Source organism: Rhineura floridana, chromosome 8 (assembly GCF_030035675.1).
Source record: "Rhineura floridana isolate rRhiFlo1 chromosome 8, rRhiFlo1.hap2, whole genome shotgun sequence".
Classification (NCBI taxonomy): domain Eukaryota; kingdom Metazoa; phylum Chordata; class Lepidosauria; order Squamata; family Rhineuridae; genus Rhineura; species Rhineura floridana.
The window spans coordinates 68,706,436-68,726,736 of NC_084487.1; the positions used below are offsets into that span (position 1 = coordinate 68,706,436).

A 20,301-nucleotide genomic window follows, 5' to 3' on the forward strand; every position below is an offset into this window, starting at 1 on the left:
ACACACAATTAGAGAGCGTACAGTCATTGTTGCTTCTCTCCCCCCCCCCACTCCCAACAACTTCGTATTTACCATGGGAAGTCAGCCATGTCCTACTTGTCTTGATTGTGGAGATACAGCTGTTAAAGGCACAAGAACCCTGTTTTCCTCAATGCCAATCCTAATCTAAAACCTAGGCTGCCATCCTGCACCTACGTATCTGGGAGTAAGCCCCATTAAACACAAAGATACTTTCTTCTGAAGTAAACATGTGCTCTGTTGTGCTGTAAGTTAACCTCACAGTGAATTCTTACAGAGTGCCTAGACATCACTTCCTGCATAGTATTAGACATGCCTAAACCTCTTTGCAAAATGTTCACATTTTGCATTTGCCATTTGGGGAAGGAATTGTTTAACATCCACCTGTGCTTATTTGTGTAGCAGTATTTGCAGAAAATAATCTCAGACAAACCCACTACAAGAAAGGTATATCATGGTTACTAGGAAAACAGGAAAGGCAAACTATGCAGATTCCAAAGGCTACTAGAAAATATGACAGAAGCAGGAAAAGTGCACTAAGGGGGAGGGGAAACAGCTGTATAGGACCCCAGGGATTCCTTTTGCCAGGTGTCCAAACAACTTCCTTGTCAGTCACAAGTCTGCTTTCACAATGGCTAAAAGGACTTACAGGCAGCCAGGCTGGCCCACTTCAAAAAATCACTTAGAAGGGTACCTGCACTTTATGCTTCATAATTTTATTTCTAGGAGGGCTAGAGACTTAAAAACAACACCCTCAGAGTCTGGCGCCCCTGCCGGAGATGCCAATGAAGCCCTATACAGGTCGTGCTGTGTTTATCAAGGAGTGTATTCAGTGCTTAATTGTGCAAATGAAAAGTGGTTAGGCTCAAGCTTGCTTTGATACTATTTAGGGATTATTCCTGTGGTTGTTCAAGGGTGTGAATGCTCACAGGCATTCAATGATGGTGATAATCAACATTGTGAAGCTATTTCTGCAACAGATAAAAGGCTGAAAATTAGTACATGTGTAGTTTAATAAACTCTGATAACAAGAAAAGTCTGAATATAGGACTTTCCTCTCTCCATCTAATAATAAATCAAGATTTTAAATTTGAGTGGTGTTAATTTCTCCTGACTTCTGTTGTCTCACTTTAGGTCCCCTTATGCCTACCCAGCATTCTGCTTTGATCATGTGACACCTTGTTTAGAGTCCTACACTGCCTTCCTATCCACTCTGATTCAGCAGAAGCTTCTCTTTACCTTCAAAGTTTCCCGTAGCCTTGCCCCTTCTGATCACTCTGCTTTAATATCCTGTATATCTCCCTATTTATTTATTTATTGGCTTATGTACTGCACAATAAACAAAGTACCTAGCAGTGAACATAACACACCCATAATACCACATAAAAATTCTTAGTTGCCATCTGGATAGTAATACACAATAACCAATGGTGGAGCTGTACATTTGAAAAGTCCTGTGTAAACAGAAGGGTCTTAAGGAGGCATCTGAAGCAAGGCAAACATCATGTGGCACCCTTAACAGTGGGTGCATCTCATCTACACAGGGGTTTACTGTGTGTCTGGTGCTACTCACAGCCCCTTTTAATTCTTATGGTTCACATGACGTTACTGGCAAATAGAAGGTATCACACAGTTTCCCCCCTATAAATCTGTACTATCCCAATCCTCTGATAATCTGAAAAGGGAAGGAAAAAATGTCTTCACCCCATATCTCTAGGGCTTGCAGATGCTTTGCTCCAATGGTTTTAGGTGGGTGTGTCAGTCGTTCCTTTCTCCATGCCCACTCCCTCCTCCTCCCTTCATTCATTTCATTTCCTGTGGGCTGAAAAGAAATTTCTGGCTGCTCTCTCCCATTTTGGAAGCCTTTTTTATGTTGCTGCCAACAGTGCTTTATTTTTCTTTTCTCCCTAGCTTGTGCACAAAAGCTTAACACTGTTCAAACAAAGATTTGTATTTCAGCCGCACTGCACCACTGAAAATACAAATAATCTCACTTCCGTTTTTTTAAAAAAAATGAAACTTACTGGTAGAACAAACTGAGCATGCTCGGTTGCCAAGTAACCAGAGGGACTGGAAATGTTAAATTACAGGGCGTGGTCATTAGGAAGCTGCATGATTGATCCTTCCCTTCAGTGTGAATAGAAAACACTATGTTTGCAGCTGGCATTGAGCCCTTACTGTGGATGGTGCAAACAGAAAACGGAGGTAAAAACAGCATCTTTAGCACGAAGTTATGCTCCCATGTGGATAAGCCCAGTGTCTCTCTAGCTAAATGTAAAGATTGAGCAAGTTTTTATGTGGCAAGGCAGTCCCTCAGGTAAGCTGGTCCCAAGCTGTTCAATATACTAACAGAAAGAGGTTGAATTTAGCCCACTAGCATATAGACCGCCAGTGCAGATCTTTATGCAGAGGCGTTATATGATGATGATAGGAAGCCCTCAGCAGCAGGCCCAGGTGACCTCAGTACTTAGGAGTGCATTTTACCAGCTTCGGCTATTTCTGGACCGGGATAGCCTGACCACTGTTGTCCATGCACTGGTAGCCTCCAGGTTGGATTACTGTAATGCGCTCTATGTGGGGCTGCCCTTGAGGTTGTTCCAGAAGTTGCAGCTGGTGCAAACTGCAACGGTGAGACTGCTCGCTGGGGCAGGGTATCACCAACATGTCACCCCACTGCTGAAAGAATTGCACTGGCTGCCCATTTGCTACCGGCCAAGTTCAAGGTTCTAGTTTTGGTGTACAAAGCCCTATACAGCTTGGGACCAGGATACCTGAAAGTCTGTCTTATCCCTTATATACCCAGTTGATCACTGCACTCTGCAGGTGAGGGCCTCTTGCAGATACCAGGTCTATTCTGCACAACATAGGAAATGGACCGTTAGTGTGGAGGCACCAATCCTGTGGAATTCCCTTCCCTTAAATATTAGACAGGTGCCATCTCTGTTATCTTTTCGGCGCCTATTGAAGACTTTTCTCTTTCAACAAACCTTTTGAGTTGAGACCTATCCCAGTCTGCATCTATGTTGGAATTGCTTTTTAATATGTTCCTAAACCTTATTTTTTAAAATGTTTTTAATATTAGATGTTTTGAAAGTTTTTTTTAAGTAACATTTTTGAAGATGTTTTGTTTTAATGTGTTTTAAAGTTTGTTTTTATAATGATTTAGTGTTTTTAGTGCTTTTGTTTGCTGCCTTGGGCTCCTGCTGGGAGGAAGGGCGGGATATAAATCAAATAATAATAATAATAATAATAATAATAATAATAAACACAAGGGAAACTCCACATTGAGTGCATTGCAATAATCTAATGTTGAGGTTACCAACACCTGAAGCACAGTGGCCAAGCTGTCTCAGTCTAGGAATGTTTGCAGTTGTCTTACCAGATGAAGTTTATAGAAAGTACTCGAGTCCTAGCCACTAAGACCACTTGGGCCTCTACTGATAAAGATGAAGAGGAGCACCACCAGACTTCAAACCTGCTCCCTTAGACAGAGCACAACCCAATCCAGGACAGCTGTTTGTCTGTCTCCTGAACACAAAAACCACTCACCCACTGTCTCCCTCTTACTGGGTTTCAAGCTCAGTTTATTGGCTCTCATCCAGCCCACCGCTGCATCCAGGCACTGGTCCAGGACTTGCACAGCCTCACCTGATTCAGATGAGTGTCATCAGCATAGTGATGATATCCAGTTCCAAAACTCGTAATGAAGCTTCCAGCAGTTTCATATAGATGTTAAAAAGTGTCAGTGATGTAATAGTGTCCTATGACCTTTGCTTATACACCTCCATCATCCTCAACTGCTCAGAGGGTGGTGACTAGAACCAGGGCCTTTTCCGTGGTGGCCCCCGAACTGTGGAACAGCCTGCCCGATGAGGTGCGCCTGGTGCCGACGCTACTATCTTTTCGGCGCCAGGTGAAAACCTTTTTATACTCCCAGGCATTTTAAAGTGTGTTTTAATAGCATTTTCATCATTATTTGTATTTTGGATGTTGTTTGGTTCTTTTATTGTTTGTTTGTTTTGTTTTCTGAATTTATTGTATTTATTGTATTTATACATTGCTTGTTTTTTATCTTTTTGTACACCGCCCAGAGAGCCTTCGGGCTTAGGGCGGTATATAAATTAAATTAAATAAATAAATAAAAATCTCCTGCTTTAACAGATGATTTCACTTGTTCTCCCTTGAGAACCCCTGTGCCTAGAACTGATATCCAGAACAGCACCTGCATTATTTCCTTGAACTGTCTCTCAAAAACTATTTTTCCATGAACCCTGAAAAATCATTTTTATCCTGTACTGAAATTAACCTTGAATACACGCAGCTGAAATAAACACATATCCGACCCCAGGCTCCATCGCCTCCCCTTTCCTCTACTGCCTGCCCTGTGTCGGATTGGAAACTTCAGGGCAGAGATCTATATAATAATAATAATACTCAGAATTTCAGTGCCGACCAAGTAAATGCAAAAATGGGTCAGCAAGGAGGCTGGAAGTGGAAGTGGTCTCCCACACATATGCTGCATATATGCATAAGTGAATACATGATGGATATAACACGCAGAAACGCTGGCAGGATGTGCTGAAGAGCTGCTCAGTTTGTAGCCAGGATTAGCCAGCTTGGCCGTCACGTAGTGCTGGTAGCACCACCCAAGGCGCGCTTCAAGCTCCCAGCTCACTTCCCGACCAACCGCTGCTTCGTCTCGGCTCGCGGCGCTGTCATCCTCCCTCCTTCCTTTTCCCTACACACACACACGCGCTGTTGTTTGACCCAGGGAACCCGGGACCACGTGGCCTGCCCGTGCGGGCCGGTGGTTGGGTGGAACTTGCTTGGCGGGGCTGATTGGCGGACAAGAGAGAAAGAGTCTGTCGCTTGTCACTAGGTTGCGAGCTCGCCGTTCCAAGGCAGGCGCGCTCACGGGGTTGCCGGGAGACAGGGGCGCGCGGGAAAGGGAGGAGGAGGGGGATGTTACGTGGTGACGTTAATTCTATATGAGCGCGAGCGGCGGGAGCTTGGGTCTTTTTACCGCCAGCCGCGCGGCGTTTCTTCCTCGCTCCTGAGTCACTGCGAGACCCGGCCTCACGCAGGTAATCGGGGTGCGTGGGCTGGACGGTGCGACCGCCTGTTACAATGGAAGGGTCTGGTAGTTGAGCTCTGCCTTGTCCTGCAGTTGAGGAATCTCGCTCTCTGGGGGGGGGAGAAGAGAGGGCGAGGGCGGACAGAGGCGGTGCCCTTCTGTGGTCGTTTGTGCGGAATGTGCCCCATCCTGGCTGTGGTCGTTCGGAGGGGAGGGGAGGGGAGGGAAGGGAAGGGGACGGGGGGAGGGCGAGGGAATAAGCGTGTGGAGAAGGATCACTCCCGCCCACGTTATTTTTCTCCTGGGGTGAGACAGTGGTCAGGCGGCCCGCCGTGGCCTGGCCTAGTCTGATTAGCTGAAGCGCAAACAAGCACGTGGGAACGAGATGGGTTTGGGCGGCCTCTGCCTCCCCTTCCGCCTGTCTCCGTATAAGCGTCGGGTGTGTTGGGGAAGAGGCGATGCAAAGCGGTCAGGCTGAAACGTAAGTAAGTCTCGCCGAGATTTTGGGGGTTGGGAGGGCTGGGAGAAGGAGAGAGAAGAAATAAGACCCACTCTGTGGTAGAGGGTTCTACCTGAGGCAGACGCTGTGTTTGGGCAGGGCTTAGAGGTTGTAGGTTGTGGCGGGAAGGTTTATAGTCTCTTCTCACACTGTTCTGTTTGTCTAAGAGGCGAGACCGACTAAATCAGTTTTGGAAGGACTTGATGCTTCTTGATAAAAGGCTTCTCCCGTCCCCGTGAAGTCCAATAGGGCTGTGCTCGCCAGGTAATAAACAATCGCTGGCCTCCATTTCCCGCATTTTGTATGCTGTTAATGTTATTGGAGATTGAAAGGCGAGGTGGCGAATAGCAGGGTACAGTATTTTTGTTTTGTTTTGCTTTGCTTTTGGCGGTGCTGAGAATAAAATAGGTGTCTTGCCCTTTTTGAAGTTTCAGTAAGTGTAACAAATACCTGCCCTTTTTGTCTCAGTGGTTTGTTGTGCTACCTTCAAATAATTCCAAATTAACTTTATTAGTTTTTAAGATAATACAAGACTCTTGGTTGCTTTTGTAACATTAACTTACAGCTGCCACACTGTATATGAGACGGAGTGGTTGGTGAGGTTGGCCAGAGGCAAGGTGGTTTAGGGCAGGGATGAAGCTGTGTCATGAAGTACTGTAGAGTCTACTGCCTTGATTTTTGACTAGTAGATTGATTACTGCACGTGGGTTGTGTATGACCCCAGTTGGGTCTCACTAGCAGCACAGGCACCTTTTGTTCTTGAAGTGTTGGATATGGGCTGAGAGGGACTGTCAAATATTAAGAGAGTCTATGTTACGGGTTAGGTTAAACGTGGGTCTGAAAAGACAGCAGAAGACTATTGACTTCAGTAATAATATGCTGGTAAGAGGATGAACTTTTTGTGGAATTAAGATCTTCAAGGTATAGTTGCATTCTGTATGCTTTATTTAACATTCAGCAACAGTGCAGATGGTCAGGTAGGTCCTGAGAAGGCCTGAGAGACACTGGCATAATAAGCTGGAACTGGTGGGTTTTCCTCATTCTCTGGAATTGTAAATGCCAAACAAACCAGGCTTTCAAAATGGTTTGAAACAGTGGGTTTCAATGTCCATATTTACCTTTGATGATCTTATCCTTTCACTGAACAATGGATGGCAGATTTTTACAAAGAGGGATTTTACACATCAAAAGTGGTGTTGTGGGATGCATGTTGTATGTTGCCTTAATATTTAAGTTTGTGTATTGACACTAATGTCAATTTTTGCAGCCTTAAATGCAACTGTTAAAAAATTGGCTGCAGTATATTATATTCAATGTAAAAATATGCTGTGGATTTGTTAGTCGCTTCAAGTGAGTCATGCTCTGCTTGTTACTCTTCTGTAAAATGGGAATAATGTTAGTTTAGTTTAGTTCAGTTTAATTTCATTTATAAACCGCCCATAACCAACGGCTCCCTAGGCGGTGTACAACATAAGATAATACAATAAATCAACAAAAATCACGAAATATAAAAATACAGATACATAATAACAATAATATAATATTAAGATCAGTAAACCATTAAAACATTAAAATACTTTAACATGAATTAAAATGCCTGGGAGAATAGAAAGGTTTTAGCCTGGCGCCGAAAGGATAACAACGTAGGCGCCAGGCGTACCTCCTTGGGGAGACTATTCCACAATTCGGGGGCCACCACCAAAAAGGCCCTGGATCTTGTCACTACCCTCCGAGCTTCTCGATGAGTCGGTACTCAGAGGAGGGCCTTAGATGTCGAACGAAGTGCACGGGTAGGTTCGTAGCGGGAGAGGCGTTAAGGTGTTTGAAGGGGGATGTGCAGAACTGTAAAGCACTTTGTTCCCAGTGCTTTTCACTATATGAATGGCAGGCAGTGATAAAAATATTCTGAATAATAAAGACACAATTTAATCAGTGTTGCTTCTAACAGTCTCATCTTGCGCATGTTTGCTGGAAGTTTAAAGCTTCATTTCTTTACACACTTAACTAGGAGTAAGCCCTGTTGAACTCAGTGGGACTTGCTTCCAAGTAAGTGCATAGAATTGCAGCTTTACTCTGCTACCATATCCTTTAAGTCTTGAAAGGGTATAAAACAGATGTTATTTACAGATTTTCAGTTAAAATAATGACTAGAATTGAAGGCTGACCCTTGGGGTGTTCCTGTAGCTTCAGGCTTAACTTCCAAAGGGCTTACTTGGACTCTCTTTATAAGTGAAGGTTAATTATAAATTGACTTCTTTTTAGTAACAATTTTGTACATATCTTAAATATTATAGAAATTTGTACCAGTACATGCTAAAGTATAGCTTGACTCCTAGGAAAATGTTAGTCACCTTGGTGTATATAATTCTTCTAAAATTTTGGAGGCAGTTGTCTATGCAATTCTGCTTGGGCTGCTTAGCATACTAGTAGCATAGTACAGTGTCACAGCTTTTTCTGTCAATTTACCAGTCAGTCTATTTGATACTTGAGTTTGTTGTCATAGTTAATTAAGTATAAAATTATTTTCCTTATGACTTGATTCTTCCCTACTGGTTTCATTGGCAGGAACTCCATTTTTGTGCTGCAGTAGGGATTATGTGAGCCGTGACTAAAGTTGGGAAAATTCTTGGAAAATGAGTAAGGAGGCACTGGAATGCCTTTGTCTTTCAGACTAAATTCACCTAAATATTAAGAAGGAAATATACTGTGTGAAAATTTAGAGTAGAATAACTAGTTGCTGCTGCTCATATATTTGCCATTTGTCCTGTTCCAGAGAAGAGAATATCCCCCTTTACATTGAAATGTCTGTTAGAACATCTGAGGGGACCGCATAATATGGATTGATTGGATCTGAGAGGTCTCCATCCATTTTGTTCTTGAGGATTCTTTGTTACTTCTCAAAGATTGGCAGCAGTCCCTTGTTCAGTTTGGAAACCCTTAGGAATAGTTCTTAAGAGGGGGAGCAAGCATAGTGCCCTCCAGATATTATGGACTACAACTTCCATCAGTCTCAGCTAGGGGTGTTTGTCCAAATCGTGAATTGGGGCGATTTCTACTATTTGTGCTGAATCTAAATTGGGTTGAGGCAGCTACAAATTGCTGCAGAGCAAGTTGGGTGGACTTGAATTGATTTATAGTGATTTGTGCTGATGCAGAGCTCAAAATACTCTCTTTTTTTCGCAGACTGTCTCCAAAGTGTTGCAGTTATTAATTACAGCACCTTATAAGGAGAACACCCAGGGAGGGGGGAAGAAGAGAGCTTGACTTTGCTCATTGAGAGCTGTAGCTTCCAGTCTAGGGCTAGAATCTGACCCAGCTCTCCAATAGCAGTGCTTGTGGGGGAAGGATGGTAAAGTCTTAAAATGTAGCAAACTCACACTGCCTTTACTCTTTTGTAAATCCTGTCTCTTAGAAAGAATTGTGGAGTATGTTCATCTTGTGTTTTGTTTCTGTAACACTCCTTTTTTTGCTTCCTTGCACCACATGCAAGGCTGAGAGCAGGTAGGTGCAACCAGCACCATGTAAGAACCTCTTTGTGTCCCAAGCGGGGCACATTTGTGGGGTGGTGTGCAGTCCGTTGAGCAATGGGAGGGAAATTCCTTCTCCTGCCTGTGCTTGGTCTTGCAGGATCGGTAGTTATCTCGGGTGCTCCCACAAAAGCCAGACCAGGGCGGAATCAAGGCTAGGTCTTACGCGTAGGCCTGCCCAATACCAGCTTTTTCCTTCATGTGCCAGCTTTGAAGGGAGGACATCATTGTAGTAGACTGTCGAAGAGCCATGTAAGGGGTTGGTATTGATTAGTGGGCTCTCTGGCAGTTACTCAGCGGCCTCCTCCCTCCAGAGGCCAGCGCCTGGTATTGGATGTTGTCACTCACCCACTCTCTGCACCCTGATTTTATTTATTTATTATTTATTTATTAAATTTATTTGTCACCCATCTGGGTGGTTATCCAGCCACTCTGGGCGACGTACAAAATAAAACATATAAATACATTAGACATTAAAAATTGCAAACAATGATGATAAAACCTAGCCCACCTGATAACCCTGCATCACTCTGGGCCGCCATACCCAACCCGCAGCAATCTGAGGCTATCTGAACCTGACTTGGCAGAGGCCTGAAAGCCTCCAAAGAGGCCCAATTTGGCTTAGGGCTTGGACCTCAGCCGAATACAGAGCACAGCCCTCATGTTTACTTATAAAAAAGAAAAAATACATATGAATAGCGTAGATAGACTAATTTCTTTAGGGATTTTGCCAGTTACAATGATCAGTACTACATATTCACATATGTTAGAAACTGGCAAAGCCATGTATGACTTAGTATTTTATAGTGTGTGGTTTATAATTACTACCTTGATAACCAACTGACATATTTCAGAGTTGCAAACTGCATTAGCAGACTTTTGAGCAACTTTGGATTTGATGATTCTCTACAGCCAGGCAGACAGACACGTGGCCAACTTTACATTCAGCTTCATTTTTATTTCTAACGCTTCTGGACTGAAAACCTTAGAAAAATAGTTTTTCTGTCTCTCTCTGCACAAGAAAATGCTCAACTACAGTTGGTTCTGATTTTTAAGCTTTAGAGCTAAGGATAGGGCAGCATGGTTGTTAGCTTTAACTTGGTAGAAAAGGATAACTAACATAGAAATGGTAAGGTCTGAATCATATTGTTTGAATTTTATTTGGAATAGTTCAACTCCTGCAGACTGCTTTCTAAGGAATAGAAAGGAACAATTTTATAGAAGGCCAACCACCCATAACATTGGAACTTTGATCTCCCCTTCTCCAACTGCCCAAGAATTCAGCTTCAAAGAGGAAAGATGCAGTTCCGCTGAGTGCAGTGAGCACGCTTTCAAGACAACTCTGCTGTTGTGAGGGGAAAGTCATTGTTATGTCTCTCCTCACCCCAAATCTTTGCAGACTTGGGCACAGTGCAGAATGACTGATACCTATGATTTTACTCCCTCTCAGTGCCCTTTTTTTGCTTTAGTGCAGTTTTGACCTTTTAAAAACATGTCATGATCATAAAAAAAATTAAACAGTCAGCATGCATGCAAGAAATATGTACAAAGTGGCAGAGCTCATGTCTAAGCTAGCATTTTGTTAGCTAGTGTTCATATTTGTCACTTCAGTTCAGAGGCCAGGATGAACTGGGCTGTTCTTTTGGCTGAGAACCTGCTGCCACTGCATTACATTTGTCTTCATTCATACTTCCATTAATATAGACTTAGGTAACTTTCCCCCCATATCAGTATTTTACTTGTCTTCTAAGTGCTTAATTGTGCTTAAGAAATGAGAGTTTGAACTGCGGGACTGGCTTTTATGAGCAGCTGTCCTGATAATCTTGATGAAGCCTGATGACACTAGCAAGCAATACTTCAGAGTGTGAGCCCTGGCATTGTCAGCATGTCTTGTTACTTGGTGCTGACAACTTTGGCAAGGCACAGAGCTGTTCTAGAATCTTGGATGAAGGTCTGTTGAATATCACTTGCTGTTACTTCCTAGTGCTGAGGTGAAAATAGAGAGTTCTGATAGAGAATTCCAATGAGAGATTAAATGACTTGCTCTGCAGTGCAGAAAGAACGAATGACAGAAAAAGTGTAGGTTTTGAAGGTTCCTGGATGTTAGGGTTTTTGGTGGGAGGTAGGGTCATTTATTGAAGGCTGCTGTAGAAAAGTTGGTAATGTCAATGATCTGTAAAACAGCCCATTATCTTGGTGAATACATACTTAAATTTGTCAAGAATAAATGAGCACTTTCAGTAGTCTTCAGCCCTTTCCTATCTGGTGCATGCCTTTAACTTCCAGCATACAAAGCTCAGTTTTACCAACTATATAAATCTGCCCTCTTTTCCTGTTCACACCTCTTTTATCCCTACATACTCTCTTTTAAAAATAAAATGGCAGTTGCTGGTTACAACACATCTGTGGGATGCTATCCTTTCATGATCCTTAATCCAGCAGTGAGGACTCATGCACTATTGATGTCCTCTATCATGCCAGTGTTGTCCTTTCTACATACAGCTTTGACTGTAAGAAATTTTTTTCCTGTGCTCCAAAGGGACCCAGGTGAAGTACTAATGGCCTTTGTTACTCCTGTTTAAGATGCAAGCGGTGGCTTGGCTTGCGGATCAGCTACTTCTCCAGAAGATTGAAGAGAAAAATGCAACTAAATTATAACCCACATTAAGATCACCCAGATTCCATAAATAAACTAACGGAGACAATTCCAGAAAGAAAATAGTGGGAAAAATCAGTGATTCATCAGTTCAAGGGCTGATTCACAAATAGTTACACATGAGCAGCCCCAGCCTACCTTTGGCCACACACTGGCCCAAGAGCCTATAAGAAAATATCACTGTGTCATGTGGTGCATGGAGGTTGCCAGCAGCATTTTCTATAACAATAAGTTTTTCTCTAGCCAGCCCAGCCACAGGAATCCTGCAGCATAGTATTCATACAGATAGATCACATTTGACTTTTTCCATGTGACACATGTTGAGAAAAGTACTTGTGACTTTATGAATGCATGAAAAATAAAGAGGAATGCCTCTTCTGTATAGTCTTAAACTTCTACCTCTTGATGAGGATTTCAGTTTTAACAAATGGTAGACATGAATATCTGAAGATGTAAATATCATAAATGGCAGGTGGTAAGGGAATCTTTCAAAGCACGCTGTTCGGATCTGGGAAAATATACAAATGTTTTTCCTGTGCAGTAAAAAGTGAAGCCCTCAGGCCAGGTGACTACTTGGCATCTCCAATCTGTAAGTGGTAGCATCAAGTTTCATAGAACCTCCCCTCCCCCCATGGTCTGTATTCTCAGATGGGCTACTAGTGCTACCAGTACCTTTGTGAAAACCCTGGGTGCTGAAGTGAGGCCAAATGTTAAGGCCCTGAATTGATATCGTCTGCCCTGATATGCAAAGTGCGAGGACTGTTGGTGCTGGGGATGAATCGGTTTACAGCACATCAATCCCCTAATTTTTTTGGGATGATGAACATGATTGAGTAGTGGCCTAAACTGATCTGAGAAGATGGGACCTGTTCTGTCACCCTGATTTCCAGTAGGTGTCCTGTGGCCTGTAACATCAGCTGGTGTTTTTGAATCTTCTGGGACCTGGGGGAAGCTACAAAGTGGGTGGGAGAAATTCTGTTGAACTCCCAACATGTAGCTTTCCCTGATGGTGAGCAATATCCACTGATCCCTAGTGGTATCTTTCCAGTGTGAGGCAAACAGCTGAAGTAACCCCCCTGGATGGCACCCTCAACAGGCGTGGGACTGCTGTTGGGAATGTTGGCGCCATAGGGAAGGTAGGGTGGGGTTCACTGAGTCTGGCACAAGAAGCTCTGGCCTTGCTCTACTGCTATCTGTAGGGGTGTAATGTCCTCTGAAGAATCAAAAGAGAGGCTGTCCTTGCCAGTTTTGCTGTCCTCTTTCCTAGAGCTTTGAGGCAATGGTCTTGTCTTGTTCTTCGTTTCCACCAGGATATCTTCCAGAGCCTGTCCAGTCAATCTGCCCCCTTTGAAGTGATCGCTGGTGAATCTGGATTTGGGCTTAACATCAGCCTGCCAGTACTTCAGCCATAGCTGCCTGCACAGTGCCACATCCACTGCTATGGCTCTGGTTGAGAATTTTAATGTGTCTGTTTATGTGTCAGCCATGTAGTCAGATGCCTTTGCCAATTTATATAGTCCCTGGTGAACATCAGTGGCCCTCTTAGAGACTTCCTTTAACAAATCCTAAGCCCACAAGGTGACTCTGGCCATGGATGAAGCTGTAGAGGATGCCTTAATGGATAGTGCTGAAGCCTCATGTGCCCTGTGCAGCATGGCCTCTGCTCTCTTATCTGAAAATCCACCCCGTCCTGTTCCATCAGAGATCCATGGGCCAGAGAAGCCTCTGGGGTGTCCACCAAGGGAACTCTCCACAAAACTCAATCTCTTTTCAAAGGGGTACCAGCACCTCATGAGGGAGCTTGAGGTCCTCACGGTTCCTGGCTTCTGCCACTCACCCAATATTTTATCCTTAAAATCAGTGGGAAAGGAAAAGGCTCTACTGCTGGACTTGCACTTTGAAAAACAATGGAGGCGCTGTCTGTCTCTGTTGCCTGGCCCATCTCCTTTGTGGCTGAGATTGCTATTCTCTTTCAGGCCTTGCAGACTGGTCTTAAAGTCAGGCTCTGTGAACAATCTAGGGAACCCCTCTCCTTTTCCTTCTCCCCACCTGCGAATAGCTCTCCTTCCTCCTTATCGGAGGGAAGCGGGGTACCAGAGGCCACAACTCTCCTGCAAGCGGGAACCACCCAGGGATCCTCCCTGGAATCCCTCTGGAGTGCTGTGGCTTGGGGAAGGTGAGTGATTGGGTGCCCTAGCTGGGGCCTGATCCCTACCATGGTGGGTTAGAGAGACTTTCATGCAAAACGTCTTTTAAGTGGCCCCCCATCTGATGGCTGCAATGGAAAACTTGGTCTTAAATAGTAGTGTCTGGACTGACAAATTCCTGTAATTTAGTGTGCTTGCAAATGAAGCAATCCTTAAATGTTTTGTGTCCAATTTTTGGGATGGAGTACAGGTGCATTGGACTGCATTGTAAGAATATGGGTTGACTGGCAAAACTGCTGCAGTTGCATGCCTGTCTCCCATATGCATTATAAAAGGGTGCAGTCTTGGTTGTGGCATAATTATTTTATTGCTTAAGCTACAATTAAATATAAAATAATGCTTTCTGTTCTTTCCTAGAGGTTTCTTGAGGTCTGGAAAAATGGCAGACATTGACAAGTAAGCACGTTTCATTTTGGCTAATGTGAATTTATCTTTTAAAAGTGATGTGAAATCCCTATTTGTATTCGTCCTCACAAAGCCATATATAGTTAGTAGAAAGTAACCTTTTTAGGTCATAGAGTTGTAAAGATATCCTTGTAAGTTGGTAGGCAGTATCTGTGGAATCCTAGATTTGGTTCGGATATTTATCCAAGCAGTAGCAGTCTCAAGTGCTGGAGGAACAAATGCATATTTCTTCTCTCAACCATGTACATGATGCAACATGAGCAATACATATGGCTACCTGATCTGCACAGTTCTTCTCACTCAAAAATTGTGCATTAGGTTTGCACGTACGGGCTGTCTGTGGAGCACCTGCATTACGATGTTACTGTATATACTTTTGGTGGAATAACATGTGTTTGCTCCTCCATAATGTGAATAGCAGAGCAAGCTCACAAGTATCTGAACAGGGCCTTTTTAAAATCCAGTTGGAATATCATGATGGGGCAGTATTTACAGTGATCATACCAAGGTGTCAGTCTCCAGTCTAGTTTGCTTCGGATGACTAACAGGTGCCGAACAATTTTTGCAAAATAAGTCAGTTAACTTAATTTTACCTAATTTATGCAGGCTACAAAATTCAGGGTGGCTTGGTGCAAAACTGATGTTTAATTGAGAACACACAATTAACAGAAACCTCTAGTGCTGTAACCTTGAGCAGGAGCTTTGTGTATGGTTTTTATAGGTCATCCAAAATTAATCCATGTTATTTAATTTAATACTACTAACACTGGCTTCAGTTAGTGTCAAATCAGCTTGCTTAGAATGACAACATTATTTAAAATAGGAAAAAATGTGCCTTCATTTTTGGACATAAAAATTGACATGGCATTTATCATTAGCCTTTTAAAATGAAATATTTACAAGATGGACTTGTTTTCCGTCGGACCTTGAAAACCTGGCTGTTCAGGCAGGCCTTTGAGGTGGGTTAGGTTTCAGTGTTATTGTTGAAATTTTAAGGTTTTAATGTGAATTGTATGTTTTATGTTGTGCGTCGCCCAGAGTGGCTGGAGAACCAGCCAGATGGGCGACTAATAAATTTAATTAATTTAATTAGTTTAATTCTACATTTCTCCAAATAACTTGGTGCTTTTCCTGGTGCAAACAATATGAAATGTTATAGCATGCTTGAACAGTGTGTGTATATTCATATTAATTTTATTTAGGGTTATATCTTGCTGGTTAGGTTGTTTAATAGTAGTTTAATGTACGTATGAGTCCTGGTTCCTTAAAAGGCTGGCAATAAATATAAGCCACATACTTGGACCTAGGCCTCTTCACCAGCGGGTGGCCAGGTCAGGTGCAGGCCCCTGCAGCTGGCCAAGGGCACTTGCAGCTGGATGGTGGCATGGATTGTGGAGCAGCAGCTCCGCTGTCCCAGCCAACATCACTCCTGCACATGCGCATAGCCGGCAGGTGCTTAAATACACCTGGTTACTTCACCTCACACATCAACGTACATTCTTGTGATGGCAGGCATGCCCACTGACGTGAGGTGTCATAACTGGCCATATTTAAGTGTGTTTGTGTCCACACAGGTGTGCCCGCCTGCACATAAGGGGAAGAGGGGCCACAGTTGCCTGGTGCCTGAGAGCCTGCAGCAGGCTAGTGCTAGCCCTGCTTGCACCCAGGAGCATTGGGGGCAGAAAAAGTCTGGTCATTTTTTGATGTGAATAAATGAGGTGTTAACATGCAGGCTTGTGGCTTACCCAGTAGTCATGCATATCATTGTATACCTTGAGTCCTGTCACAGTGAGGACAAGGTGTCAAGACTCCCATTCTAGTGCACATTTGGGATGTTTAAGATGCCTAAAGCCAGCAATGTTATGTTTGAATCTCTCTTTTCTGTTCTGTTTGGTCAATAATGCCAAATTATAAAGACCATGTTGTGTTATCTCTTCCTAAAACTGTCAGTTACAATTGCTTTTGGTGCTAAATACAAGGTAGCACACAGCTGGGAAAAATGTGCATAGAAACATTTATTTAAAGGAAGATATTTTAGTCGAGTTTAAGTACGTTGGAAGTAGAACATGGATTACAAGTTGTGAATACAAATTTTCCTCTTATTTTTCTCTCATAAAAGTAAAAATCAAACTGTCAAGTTGGAGAAGTCAGATTCTGATAATCATGTTGCTCTCTTGCCAACCAGTTAAGCTGTGTTGTGGCTGTCAGTCCAGAAGTATTAATGTGGCATTATAACATGAATTCTTGTTACGTGACCCTTAATAGTGTACAGTTGTGCTGATGCCAAAGAGTCTGAAAAGTTACCTCCTTCCTACTGCCTGTGATAGATTCCTGTTACTTGGTGTAAATGATACCTGAAAATACTTTTTTCATTTCTTAACTAGACTTTTTTTGCAAAAAATTACACAAACTATCTGCTTTACACTGCAGCTAACATAATGTAAATTGCCAATTATCCCAAGGTTCCCTGTATAACAGTAGAGCAAGTGTGCATTTCTCCTGCTAGTGATAGGGCTTGCTGTTTAATCAGCAACTGGAGGGAAAGTAAGATACAAGGGATGAGAAGAGATCAGTGGCTACATCTGTCATGCCCAGTGCAAGTTAATGCCAACAGTGCACCATAGGGTTAGGGAAATGATTTCAAAGACTAACTTCTGGGCATTTTCTGAACTTGAGTGTGCTAGATCCTATCCAAAGTGGTAACTTACTAGATAACTTGCATATTAAAATTATTTGGTTAAAGAGATTGAGACTCCTGGTTTGACTTGGATTTTAACAGCAAAGAACAAGCTGAGCTTGACCAGCAAGACATGGAAGATGTTGAAGAAGTAGAAGAAGAAGAAACTGGAGAGGATGCTAACAGTAAAGGTAAGGAAAAAGTGAGCTGAGGTAGAGATAATTAAGCTGTCTTCTGTAGGTAAATGCAAGAAGTGATTTTCTCCGTTCAGTCTGAAAGCTGCTGGTGAAATATTCATTTTCATCATTTCTTGCCATTCAAAGGAAAAAAATTGATCTGTGCAATGTTTGCCTTGAACATTTAAGGCAACGTTGTCCACTTATTAAATACTGGTGTGATCTTGTGTCCATCATCTTTGTAATCTTGCTGGGATTAAGTTGATTTACAGCATGATCCTAAGCATGTTTATTTGGAAGTAAGTATTGCTGTGTTCAAAAGTGTGCATAGGATTGCTGCCTTAAAAACAAACATTTAACACTTTTCAATTGATATAAAATTAATTTTGTGACTGGGAGCTGTGTGTTAGATTTTATGTAGCCTTGTTAACTCTGCTGCCTCTTTTGATTATCAGTTTTTTAAATGTCTACTTACCATGTTGTCATGCTGCTATGATATTAGATATGTTGAGGTAGGTTTCTTTTGATGCTCGACTTCTAGACACATGATGCAAAATGCTAACATTTCATGTTTTATCTTTTGGTAAAATGTGAATGGCAAAGATTGGGCTAAAATAATTTCATAATTGGCTAGTATAGTGTTTTTTAAAACTTCTTGTCTTTTGTTTTGTTAAGCACGTCAGCTGACTGTACAAATGATGCAGAATCCTCAAATTCTTGCAGCTCTTCAGGAAAGACTTGATGGTCTGGTTGGAACACCTACAGGATATATAGAAAGGTAGACTGTTCTGCCACTAACTATATTATGGTCTCTTTGCTCTTTCTTGTTTCTTTAATACATGAAATTGTTTGCATTATGTCAAATAGTCATTGTTCTGCAACATTAAGTTACAAAAGTATGATCTACAAGTTTAAAATAGTGATATCAGATGGGAGTATAAAATTGGAACAAGGCAATCTGCTTCAGAGAAGCAATACTGACTGATGCTTCAGAAAACGAAGTAATTAAGGCTGCATTCCCTATATACTTGCTTGAGAATAAGCCTAATTGAACTCAGTGGGGCATGGCTATGATTGGACCGTTAGTGTTGAAGATCAGAATGTGGTCGGTTGGTGTTAAGTCTAGGTTCTAGCTATTTGGTTGGATGTTCGAACATTATACATATCTTTAGTTTTTGAAACATATACAAAGTTCATTTTCTTATTTTTAGTTTTTAGTTTTTTTAGTTTATTTCCTTATTATTCTTGGAATTTTACACAGCAGATGTGGGTTCCCAATACTGCCTCTTGCTTGACTTTTGATTTATCATCGGTTACACATACTCTTGGAGAAACCCACTTTCATAAAATGATAATTTTCTTGGTATGAATTCTATAAGTGTGGAATGAAGATTGAAACTAATAGACAATACTGCTGAAAGTCCATACTCCATGTAGCCTTTGATGCTTCAGGTATAGAGCTGAATGTTGTTCCAGAGCAGCAGTGCCACTGCTTTCCAGCCACTGCAGAGCCACAGGTTTTTAGTTGGTAGCCAGTGCTCTTGACTGAAATTTTTGTACACTGGTAACAATCCTCATGGCTGAGCTGGGAGCGATCTGCATCACTAGCATGTTGATTAATGGAACACTAGTCTGAGTTGAAAGTAAGAAATTTGGAGAAGGGTTTCATGACAATCATGCTGTACCTTTTTCTGGTCTGCAGGATTGGGCTGATAGATACTAGTTAGAATATATTGCTTTTAGGTGGGATGTAGGAAATGCATTTTCAAATGCCATGTTCTTCAGACATATCCCAAAAGTGGAAAGTTACTGTAAAAACAGTGTTCTATTTGAATACAGCTACTGTAAAGAGTGTTTCTCACTTTGGGGGAAGACATAAAATCCCCATAAACTTAAAGTCTCTGTGCCTGAGAAGTACATATGCTCGGGGAGAGATGGGAGACCCTTTTACATCTATGCAAACAGATAGGAATCCTATAGGGAAGAAGCAACTGGCGAGAAAGTTTGGAGCAGAAGTGCCAAGCAGGGAAAAGATCAAGCACCCTTAATTCCCATTTGCTTGGCTAAAAATCATAGCCAAAGTGGCTTTTCTGAATAAAAAAGTCCATTGAACATTTGTTAACATGTGTTTTGTGAATAAGATGTAGTTTGCCCCATTATATTCTAATAGCTGACCGCAATTGATCTTAGATCTGCTGTGCATTTGCTTTCTTTTTTTCTTGTAGCGCATTTAAGTAATCTCTGCTAATCTGCAAGGTCCTTGATCCAAGATCAGTAAGTCCTTACTGAGTTTCATGATGTGCTTTCACTGAGATACTATACCTTTTGGAGAGAGCTGTCAAAAAGCCAGCTCTTCATCAGTTCAAGTACAGTAGCTCATCCCTAAGGCTTACATAGCATGTCAACTGAAGCTTTGAAGCAATTTAATTTAACAGGAGTAATGTTTTTGAGCTTTGTCTAATGCTTGCATGCTTGCTTGATCATAAAACATTTTGTAGCTGTCCTTTGCACCTCTTAATTGATATCTTCTGAATATGAACTAGAAGGGCAGTTTTGGACTACTGTGCAAGGTATTTCTTGGCTTCATTGGTTCCAGAGAAGCCACTTTCCTGCCCTCCTGCAAAGCTAGTTTATAAGCTAGACATCTAATAATTCCTAGATACAGCATTTAAGGAATTTCATCTCTATCAGTTACCTACAATTCATTTCTATAATTTGTCTGTCTTCACCTGTTTTACTTCTTTGTCAATCTTTAATTTGAAACACAGCTTATACTGAAATACAGTTGTATCAGGCTAAAGAAATCCTTCTCAGCTATGTAATTTCAGTCACTGTCTCCTGGCTGGTATTGCCCTCCAGATTTTTTTGAACTACAATGCCGGCAGGGACTGATGGAAGTTGTAGTCCAAAACATGTGAGAGCACTACGTTGGCTGCCTCTGGGCTGGCACAACTGCTCTTCAGTTACCATCACAGTTTAAAGTAGGGACACATGTGACAAGCGGTGTGCCCACCTGTCAATCACCTGATGTCATTATGACATCAGGTGACTTCAAAGGGGCT

The 20,301-nt window shown here is 42.2% G+C and overlaps 1 protein-coding gene across 4 annotated transcripts in view; it reads left to right on the top strand.

Moving 5' to 3' along the window:
• Positions 1-4,938: 4,938 nt before the first annotated feature.
• The window catches only part of NAP1L1 (nucleosome assembly protein 1 like 1), a 38,934-nt gene continuing 23,571 nt past the window's right edge, over positions 4,939-20,301 (top strand). Inside the window, exons 1-4 of one of the 4 annotated variants that reach the window (XM_061639707.1) lie at positions 4,939-5,102; positions 14,339-14,377; positions 17,166-17,254; positions 17,915-18,017. In XM_061639707.1, coding sequence (XP_061495691.1) covers positions 14,361-14,377; positions 17,166-17,254; positions 17,915-18,017 — 209 coding nt within the window. In that variant the 5' untranslated portion in view covers positions 4,939-5,102; positions 14,339-14,360. Of the gene's footprint in view, positions 5,103-5,524; positions 5,574-14,338; positions 14,378-17,165; positions 17,255-17,914; positions 18,018-20,301 lie in introns of those variants that run through there. The other 3 variants (XM_061639706.1, XM_061639705.1, XM_061639708.1) reach the window with 3 other exon arrangements.